We start from the raw sequence: 10,636 nt of genomic DNA on the forward strand, positions 1-10,636 counted from the left end.
AAACATCTAGATTCCTTGGGATCACAAGTTTGAAAGCGTGCCAGGCTGGCTAGGAAGGCTGATGTCCCCCTTGGGAACAAGACCTTTTAAAAACCTAGGTTGTGCATGCTCTGTGTAAATACAGAATCCATTGGCCTTTTCCACCAGGACAGGGTGTCCCCCTCTGTCCTGGGCCAGTATTTCCCTCCCCACCTCTCACCTGGTGCATCGTGCTGGTTGTCACCCTCCAGCCCAGAGATGGCTGCATTTGTTGTGCAGGTGATCTAGAAATGGTATGTTTGTATCTGTAGAACACCTGCACCAAATCATTGCTGCTGAGGGTAGGAAGAAGAAGTTGCGAAGCATGTGTAGAAGTTACACACACCCTCCAGAGAGTGAGAGATATTTCAGCTCTTAAAATAATTCTTACTAATGAGACTCTTCCCCTACTGTTTGTATGAAAGGGAGAGGTTGTGTTAACAGTTCATGGAAAATAGTCCTTAATCTTTGTTCGCTAGCTGAAAATAATTGCTCATCCTAGTATTATCCTACTTAATGGCATTCCAGCAAAGTGAACAGTACCTAATGACAGCAGTGGAGGGCATTGCCATAACTGTGCTGATCAGATAATTCCTTTGGGAGCAATGCATCCTGATAGCTCAAGTTCAAATGCCATTGAAGAAAGGGGATGCTTCCCCCTCCCACAGCATGCCCACTCCAGTTAAGTCTGACCATCTGGCAACTAGCACCAAAGAGCCTGACCACCAAACAAAGGGCTTATTGTGTCACCATCACCCTGTGGCAAATGTACCTCAAACTCTCACTTTTCACTGGTAACTAAATTCCCTCCTTGATGCTTCAGATGTTGTCTGCTAAGCAGAGTGTCTCTTTGCCCAGTTACACATGAGAATGTTCCCGCTTTCAGAGCAAATGTTGCATTTCACCATAAAGTAAAAGCTGAAATTTAAATATTTCCTCTGTTGACAGCATCAGTATACATGTCTCTCCTCCGCCCTTGTGAATTTAATCTTAATTCAGCCCGTTAATTTACCTTCCTTCCCTTGCAGGCCGGAGGAGAAGCAGTGATGCTAGAGAAGGGAAAATAGTAAGAGTATGCAGTGATATTCTGTCACACCCCTGTCTACTCTTTACTACAGCCTCTAATCCCAATAGAACTATATCTAGGCAGTGCCCTCTCCCAAGGGCAGTGAGGTGTGAAAGCCCCAAACACCTCTCATCCACCCTGACAACCTCACCAGTTTCTCTACAGGTTGTGTCCTGGAGCATCTCAACATGAATGTGTGACCCTGATCATGTCACGATGCCTGAAACAAATTCAGGGGTGGTTTGTTGTCCTGCGAGCTTGGTGGCTCTTGGAGGGAGTTGGGGGATAGCTCCATGAGACTCAGCTGAGTTCTCAACGGATGATGTGCGCCTAATAGCAGCAGTGAGTGAGCCTGCGATCCCTTCTCCTGTTCACTCTAGTGTATGTTACTGAGAACGTTGAAAGTGTTTCTAATGTGGGATTCTCTTTGGCTTCTTTTAAAGGCAGCAGACAGAAAGCTCAGGTCCTTAACACCAGCCTGATGCACTCCGAATCTGAACTGGACAGCGACGAAGCCATCTTCACGTGGCCGGACCGAGAGAAAGGGAAACTACTCCGGAGTCAGAATGGCTCCCTGCGCAATGGACAGGTGCTTCCCAAACCGAAGAACCAGAGAGAAGAGATCTTATAGCCAAGCCCTAGGTCACCTTTAGCTAGGGGACAGAGCAAAACGGGGGGCAACTCCATTCCCCTGTCCCGGGGGGGCCCTTGGAGACCAGCTGGATCGTGTTAGGACAAAGCTGCTAACTTATTTCACGGAAACTACCTTTGTTTTTGTGGGTTTCTTTTCGTTCAATGGGAACTGGTTGTACTTGAATCCTGACTTCAAGGGAAATCAAAGGGAGGAAAAGGAAACTGTGAAATACAGACTACCTGGCATCTGGAATGTAACAGGACAGAACCACTTACCACAGCTGTGAAAGCACAGACGCACCCACCTCATACTGCAATGGAGGCAAAGTTCCCATGGACCTTCAATCTACTCCCCACTGGAGGTTTCTTCCCTCTGAAGGAGGGTCAGGGTCGGGCTTGTAAGAGCCAGGCTTTGGGCTTCCGTCAGACCACCGCAGCCTCCCACGGTGATGGCACACTGACTGACTGACCTTTTTAAAAAAGAAAAACAAACCTAGCTCACATGTACTTCAGCTGCAGAAACAGCTTTTTTCTCTACCCCAACCCCTCCACTGATTAAGCACCATTTTCTAAAAAATTAACCTTGTCCTTTCACACCAGCTGACCACATGGGGTGGGGGGGCATTCAAAATACCGCGCTCACTCAGAATGGGCTGCCTCCGTGCACGGCTATGAGGAGGTTGTAATTGTTTTAAATTGTTAGTCTTGTCACTGGGAATGGAGATGAAATGGCACCTAATCTGATGCCGAAAGCTTAGCTGGAGTGAACGGCCCAGCTCCAGAGTCTGTGGTAGCCAGCTGAATGGGGCGCCCCCATTCCTTCAGCCAGCCCTTCCTGGTTTGGACCAGACCAGGGGATCGTTTGCTAATGGGAAGGAGAGTGCCTGCCTTTCTGGTATCTGCGACTAATAGCTTAATTCCAAAGCCCTGCAATGTTTATTCAGATCCATGGCACACTGTGTAGATCCTGAAACACTTCAGCGTATGCTCAGTAACACTGTTGAATATCAATACTGCCCTCCATACTGTCAGAAGCCATGATGCTGTCCTTTCTTCAAACACTTACACACGTCAAAGACAAACATGGGTGGATACCTTCACTCCCCGATGGCTAGACATTCCCTTCCAGCTGGCACTTCAGTAGCCTTTTTTTTGTGCTGTAATTGAGTAGCATTGAGCCCTGTGTATGCTCTTAGCATTGAATTGTTTTGACTGGTGGCTGGCATGCACACTTCAAAATCATTAAGTGACTGAAACTGGGACCATTCAAATCCTCTTTGCCCGAATACCTGCAGGTGGCTCTAGAGGTATGGAGTGTGTCCTCGCTGGGGAGCTTGGTTCTGAAGTACATGCCCCATTTGGTTGAGGACAACATGGAGTTGAATGATTGTGTGGGGCACTCCCTCCCCAATGCCATTTCTGTCTCAACATGCTGCTTTCTTGAGCCAAACCTCCATCCTTGGCAAGCGTTTGCCCTTTTCATTGGGGTGTCAGATGCCTATGCCCTGCTGGGATGAGTACTTAGTTCTTGGCCTTTCTTTGTGTTTAATTAAACTGGTAACTTGTGTCACTGGCTTTCTTCTTTGGATACTGAAAGACAAAAGGCTTTAAACTCCTAAATTGTATTTATAGTGCTGCACTACTGACTTGTGTTGAACCAGATGAAGATTAAAGACACTATTTAATTTGAGGGAGTGTCCCCCGTTGAATGTTGTCATGGCTGCTGCTAATTTAATGTTTCCGTGCAATCACATGTCTTCCTTAGGCACAAGTGTTGGATTCTGTGTTTATTTCTACTTGGCTAATAAGACATGGGCATTTTGCCCAAATGGCTTAAGCCAGCTGTAGTTCTTGACCTCACTTGATAGTGCTCTGTAGTGCAGGCTGCACTTCTACCATCCCGCATGCGTGTGCTCCTGTTCATCTCTCCATACTCGTGTGGTGGACTCAGCCTGGCTGTTCTCCCCCTAGGTGATGGGACCCCCAATGCGTTGCCAGAATCCCACATCCATTCCTGCCTTTCCCCCACTACATAGGGTAAAGGGAACACCAGAATTGTCCATTTAAAGGGACGCAGTCAAGTTAAAAATCACACTTCTGTCTGAAATGTACTGTTGTTTGTGAGTAGCAGTGAAACCTGTGGGCAGGGTGTCATCCATGAAACTCCTTTAAACTGATGGTAAATATCCCTTTAATCCTCTCCTCCCTTAGGCACATACTTAAAGCCTGTCACTCCCCTTTCCTTCTGGGGAGGTCCTCCCTGCAGGGAATTCTCAGCCTGTTTACAGCAGCGAAGCTTCCAGGGATTCTTTTGCTGCAGCGATCAGTACCCCTCACCGGAGATGCATGGCGTGCCTTTACACTGGCCCTCTGCCTTCCTGTTACGGAAGGGGGAAGCATTAAAACCTGTCCAGCTATTACTCGATGGCACCTTTGTTTAGCTGAGGTTTTTTTTTCCTTCCTCCCATTTCAACGTGGGGCCTGACCACTTACAATGAAGTGCTTTAGTTGGCTGACAGCAGCAATGTCGATAGAATAGTTGTTTCCTGCCTGGCATGGAGACGACTTGCATTTTGCAGAAGGCGACAGGCCTGCTACAGACTCCTTGCTAACCAGTTTTGGTAGGAGAGCTTCCTGTCCTTAGTCATTTGTCATCTCAAAATGCAGGCTTATGACTGCAGATCACAAGTCCCGAAAGTTAGATTTCCTGCTTGCCATTAGTATTCTTTTATTGTGCAACATTCCCCCTCTGCATGAAACACCCCCTCAGCCACCCCCAAAAAACCCTGTTCTACACTTCAAATATTAACCCTTTGTGCCTCTAAATTGTTTCACCCTGACAGAGGTTACTAAGAAGTATGTATATACACATGCCCTCCCTATGCACTGATAAATGTGAGAAGCTTTTCGTAAATGAATTCGGAATCTAGGAAAATCTAATCTTAATCAAGGGACAAGAGGTCAGTGAAAAACCCTGACAAACAGAAGGTGGAAGCATTAGGTGCCTTGGTGTAAAAATCTCCGTTAGGGTGGAAGACAGTGTGGGCAGATTGCTTGGAAAAAGACAACAGCCCATGTTAGAGAAGATCCTCTGATGTAGGAGTGTGTACAATGAAAGCATTAGTTTAAAATCCTGTAACTCCCTTTCCTCCTCCCCAGGGTATTATTAATATCATTGCTCATTTGTTACCTAAGTACCCTGATCCTAGTTTGACCTTGCAATAAGAAGTTTTCTGCATGGCTGTGCGTTATAATGTCACAATTAGAGACTTTATGGCTACAAGTTACCCATGTGTGGAAGTTAAAAGCTGAGACATCTGTTAGATGAACCATCAGCCCAATTTGATTTTGTTTTCCTCACTCTTCAGTGTAAATGTACTTCAGACACACACTTGTGTTTAGTAAAGATGTTTGAATCAGAAGCCAGAATCTCTTGCAATGTTGAGATCCAGTTTTAAATAGTTTGTTCTTAATTTTTCACTAGTTCTGTACACTGGGGCGGCCCAACCTGTCTGAACTTTAATTTAATGTCATGCTGTTTGTTTGATTGCAGCGTTACTTGGATCAAGACCGGAAAATGATTTTTTTAAAACCACATTTCTTTCAAATAAAAGGGGAAGTTGTTTTGTTGCTGCTTATCTTACTTCCGGCTCTTTCTCTCTAAATAGACTTTGATGGGGTGTCTAAAGCAAGCATCCCAAATGTGAGGCTCTTCCACTTGAAAAATATGCTGTCTACAGTCCATCAAATATCCTTTTGTTCCCTTTTCCCTATCCTCGACGTCTGCAAGCCACTTTGGTACCATTAACTAATAACAATGGTGCGGCCACTCTCCTGCCTAGCTGAGTGTTGTATTTTCAACTTGTCAGGAGCTGGAGTGCAATATTCTAAATTTGTAGATGGCTGAAACATGCTTTACCTAGAACTCGGAGGCTGCTCGAGACTAGCTGGAGCATCCTGGGCTGGATCTTGTAGATCTTGCCTAGACACGGCTCTCTGAGGGATGGCCCAGAGTCCGCAATATAAAACTTCATGGGTTTTCAGACCCACCAAAGATGCTTTGACTGGGTGCCCTTGCTTTAATGCCAATAGCTATTATCTGGTCATGAGCTTGACAGAGCTGCTGCGAATGATCTCTTCAACTTCCACCTCCTGTGCTCACTTTCCGTCTGTTTCATGGCGATTACCTTGAGAGACAACCCCACTAACTGCTCTTGGCCTGACTTCTTGCTTTTCAGGCTAGGACTGAAGAGGAAATTCAATCAAGACAAATGCGAGCTACTTCACTTAGGAAGGAAAAATCAAATGCACAGCTACAAAATGGGGAATAACTGTCTAAGTGGTAGAACTGCTGGCAGGGAGCTGGGGGGTTATAATGGATCATAAACGGAGTAAGAGTTGTCAGTGTGATGCAGCTGCAAAAAAAAAAAAGAATATTATTCTGCGGTGTATTAACGGGAGTGTTGTAGGTAAGACGTAGGAGGTAATGGTCCCGCTCTACTCGGCACTGGGGAGGCCCTAGCTGGAGTACTTTGTCCAATTCTAGTGCTACGCTTTTTAGGAAGGATGTGGACAATTTGGAAAGAGTCCAGAGGACAGCAACTGCCCTGATAAAAGGTTTATAAAACTTGACCTAGGAGGAGAGTGTTTAGAAAAAGTTTGGTCTTGAGAAAAGAAGGTGGAGGGGTGACCTGTTAAGGGCTGTTATAAAGAGGACAGTGATTAATCATTCTCCCTGTCCATGGGAGGTAGGACAAGAAGTATTGGGCTTAATCTGCAGCCAGGGAGCTTTAGGTTAGATATTAGGACAAACTTTCTAACTCGAGGGGTAGTTTGGCTCTGGAACAGGCTTCCAAGGGAGGTTGTGGAGTCCCTGTCATTGCAGGTTGTTATGAACAAGCTGGACAAACGTATCAGGGCTGGTCTAGGTTTACTTGGTCCTGCCACAGCGCAGGGGCCTGGACTTGCCTACCTCTCAAGGTCCCTTCCAGCCCCTGTGACTGGTCAGCCCTCTGCTGTGTGCCTTGGCTGTTGGAGGACATCCCTGATATACATATACCCCAAAGGCAGCCTCTGTGCTGATACCGTGGGACTTGTTGCAAGTGGCACACAGGCGCTAGCCCTAGGAAACCCCCCCACTCCCGTCTCTGACTTCCAGCTGTGTGCTTTAGCCGCAGAACCAGCCCTAAGTGCAAAGGCTGCCGCAGTCCCTGGCAAAAAAGCCCTGACAACTAATATTTCCGAGGCTGGGCGTGGAGGGAGGGAGCTTCATGTGCATCCGCTGAGGGCTGCTCTTACGGAAGCAGGAGGAGATGCAAATGTGGACTATTGATTTCACTGGAAAGCGAAATTGCTGAAGCTTCAGGGATGAAGCTTCAGGGATTGAGCTTCAGCAACGTGCCCCGCTGTCTGTACCTCCTGATGAAGCCGAGGAAAGTTTATTAATTAGTGCAGTCCTTGAAAGAGATTAACAGGGGCTGCCCTGCTGTCAGTTAAACAAGTTGCTGTAGAGATTGCACATTAGCATTGCAGCGGCCAAAAGGAGCCTGTGTAACATTAGGGGGCTGGTTTATTTCAACAAGTGGAGGGAATTCACCTTCAGAGCTGCCCCTCTTTCCCCCTCCGTCTAGGTTACTGTACAACTTAGAAACGGTGCCCTGGAGTATACACCCCTGCTGCCGCTAGCGGTCACTCCAGGAAATGACCCGCTGTTACCTGGGCCCAGCCCCCGCTGCTGAGGGCAGCCTCTTCCCTCCCTTTTCTGCCTTAGGCTCAATTATCAATTGGCTCCAAAAAAAATAAGTATAAAAAAAAATCAACCTTAAATTTCTCAGATGGTCTAATGGCTCCAAATGGCACCATCTGCCCCAGGCCCCCTTCGCTCTCCACATCTCCTAGCCCCTTGTGCCTGTTGGTTTTGGGCAGGATCTGGCCACCTGAGAGCGGCCCTACCACTTTCTAATCATTTTTAAGTTACAGCTTCCTAAAATGGCCACATTTCAACTTTTTCCACTCCAGGATCCTCCCTGCCCACCTAGCCAGGATCCCCCACCCACTTAGCACCATGGGACGGCCGTGACCCCGAGGCTATGAATTCGTGTTCTTACTCAACCCCCAAGTGGGGTCCTGGCTTTTTACCTTAGATGGGGAACAAACCACCACCTAGCTCTGGGGCTAAAGCTTTGCAGCCAGCACTGCCCCTCGGGGAGATTCATCAGTGAGATCACAGGTGGGGTTTAGTGCTGGCCTGCTGGCCAAGTCCCAGTCTTGTCCTCTGTGCACTAGGCCACTCTGCCTCTCCCTAATCTAAGCGTCCGATGAGACAGCAGGTGTCTCCTGCTGATGAAAAGAGCTAGTATTAGCCTGTGGTGTGCGTTAGGGCAGGGACTGACGCTCTGTTCTGTGTTTGTACAGCGCCTAGCGCAACGGGGCGTGGATCTCCGATGGGGGTCCCTACATGCAACCTCAACACAAAAGAAGAATGACTAACTCCGAGGCTCCGACGCCTTCTCTGCTGGACTGTTTGTTGCACCAGTGCGGCCCTATTGATCGAGCTGCACCCTGTGCAAACCCTCGGTACAGGGGTAAGCTGCAAATTGCAGGGGTTTTTTTGCCCCAAGGCAGCACCGTTGCACAAGGGGTCTGCACTGGCCCCAACCCCCCTCCTATCATAGACAGGACATTCAACTCAGCACTTGCTCTCCCCTCCCTTGAGAGGCAGCTGCAGCTCACGTGGGGGCAGAGGGGATGCCGCTCGCCAAGTCCTCCAGAGACCCTGCCACGTCTCCTGATGTACCAGGCAAGGTGGGGGGTGGGGGGGTTGGAGTTCTACAAGGCCCAAACTGACAATATCCCTGGGGGTTTGCACCACTCTTCCGTCACCAAAACAAAAACCAGCCTGTCCGTCGGGGGCCAGTCCAGGGGTCCCTTGCTCTGCCTCTAGGGATGTGCGTGGTGCTGAGAGCCCTGTGTTTAGGGTAAGGTCTGCTAGCAGCCCCTTCCAGTTTGGCAGGGAGGCCAGGGCAGGAGAAAGCCAAAGGCCTAGCAATGAAGCAGGCCCAAAGATTTTTTTTTTTCCCTAAGGGAAAGTTTAAAATTTTGGTCTAAAATCTTTGTACCTAGAGGAGCTGCAGAGGTCCCCCTATTGGCAGGGTTCGATGTGCCATCTCCCCCTGCCCAGTCTGCATTTAAGACTCACCCTGGTTTCCACAGTCCAGGAGTTGCCTTGCTATTACCTTGGACGCTAGGTGGTGATTTAGCTGCACTTGCTAATGTGTTTGCATTGACGCCATTAAGGTTAACGACCTGCTCGTTAACAAGAGAAGATGGCTTTGAAGGGGAAATTTATTCTAATAATTGTCAATTGTCATAGCCAATACCTGTGAATGACACGGCCCCTGTTGCACTGCATGTTACATTAGCAGCAGGGTAACACCGGCGCTGCCAGCTGCTTCTCGTGCTCATCAGATCCAGGGGATGGTTGCTGCCATGTCTGTTCTGCAGGGGCCACAGGATTCATGGGAAACAGCCACGCTCAGGGATGGCGCTGTTGAGAGGCGCAGGGCGCTGTTGAGAGACGCACGGCTCTGCAGGTGGGGGCAGAGTGGGATGCAGGCCTGGTGCAGGGGGAGCAGCCTGTGAGGGTGGGGCCAGCTGGGGTGCTGAGTATGGGGGTCTTGAAGCTGCTCGGCAGATCTGGCTGTACTGAGCCCATTTGCCACTGGTAAGGGCATCTAGGCAGGTGCTGGGTAGATACTTGGCATGGATAAAGGTCAGACTTTACGCTGCTTGCTTTTATTGGCCTTTATTTAAGGAGACCCCTGTCTCTTAAGGGGTAGAGCCGCCTGCCCGGTCATTCCAGGACACCTCAGGCCGATTACTGTTGTTTGCATTACCGTAGCAACAAGAGTCCCCAGCTGAGACCGGGGCCCCCAGGGTGCCAGGCGCTGCATGTGCCCTGCCTGAGATGTGGGGCCCTGCACAGAGCAGCCTCTAGTAAGAAGCAGCTCATCCTCCAAAGAGTGTACAACTGAATGGTGCAAAGGTGGGAGACAGGAAGTGCTGTTATCCCCACTGCATGCATGGGACCCGAGGCCCAGAGAGACACAGCTTCCCCAGGGCTAGTGCCCCCCTGTCAGTTCCAGCCCCAGGTTCTGCTTGGAGCCCAGGGCTGGAGTTATGAGTCCCTCCTAGTTTCAATGCAAAACGATCAACCAGCCACGAATGCAGGCCAGGCCAGGTCCCATCTCCTTCCAACCCCCTGCAGCCCTTCCTGGCCACTCTGGCTAGGAGTCTGCGTTTGTAGCAAGGCTCCGAAGTGGAGAGATTTGGATGTTGCTGCCCGCTCAAGCCAGGATGCCCCCTGCAGTACCCACGAGATTCACCCCTTGCTTGGGGAGATTCTGCTGCCCAGTGAAGCTTTTCCCCTCGGGTCCTCCTGGCAGCATGGCTCTCAATGACCTGCCCTGTGTGCTGCAGCAGCCAGCCCCGCACTGAGGCGGGGCTGGGCTCACATGCACAGGGCTCCCCGGGTGCAGATTCCAGTGCCGGGAGAGGCTCCCCTTAGATTCCGGCTGAGCAGGGTAGCAGGAAGGGAGAGGCCCTGAGAAATGCGGGGGTGGGAAAGGTGCATCTTGGTATTTAACTGTAATTCATTCATTAATTAGAGCTCCAGCTCGAGTTGTCCATTATCTGCTCCCCTCCTCACTCAGCCTGAGAGGTGCTGAGACCCTCACAGCTCAGTCCCTGCTCCCAGGAGCATGCCCGGGGTGTCACCAATGCAGCACCATGCCCCTGCTTCTGCCCCCTGGCTTGCAGTAGCTCTGACCCTCCCTCTGCCTGCTGCTTCTCAAAGAAGCCTTCCCATCGCTGCTTCAAAGCCAGGACCCCTCTGCCAGCATCCCCAGCCCCAGACGTACT

The 10,636-nt window shown here is 49.6% G+C and overlaps 1 protein-coding gene across 2 annotated transcripts in view; it reads left to right on the forward strand.

Annotated features, from left to right (window-relative positions):
• Positions 1-3,407, forward strand: part of KIAA0319L (KIAA0319 like) — a 50,572-nt gene extending 47,165 nt beyond the window's left edge. For both annotated transcript variants that reach the window (XM_048825467.2, XM_048825470.2), the window contains one exon: positions 1,528-3,407. In XM_048825467.2, coding sequence (XP_048681424.1) covers positions 1,528-1,715 — 188 coding nt within the window. In that variant the 3' untranslated portion in view covers positions 1,716-3,407. The remainder of the gene's footprint in view (positions 1-1,527) is intronic.
• The last annotated feature ends 7,229 nt before the right edge of the window (positions 3,408-10,636 follow it).

Source organism: Caretta caretta, chromosome 19 (assembly GCF_965140235.1).
Source record: "Caretta caretta isolate rCarCar2 chromosome 19, rCarCar1.hap1, whole genome shotgun sequence".
Lineage (NCBI taxonomy): Eukaryota > Metazoa > Chordata > Testudines > Cheloniidae > Caretta > Caretta caretta.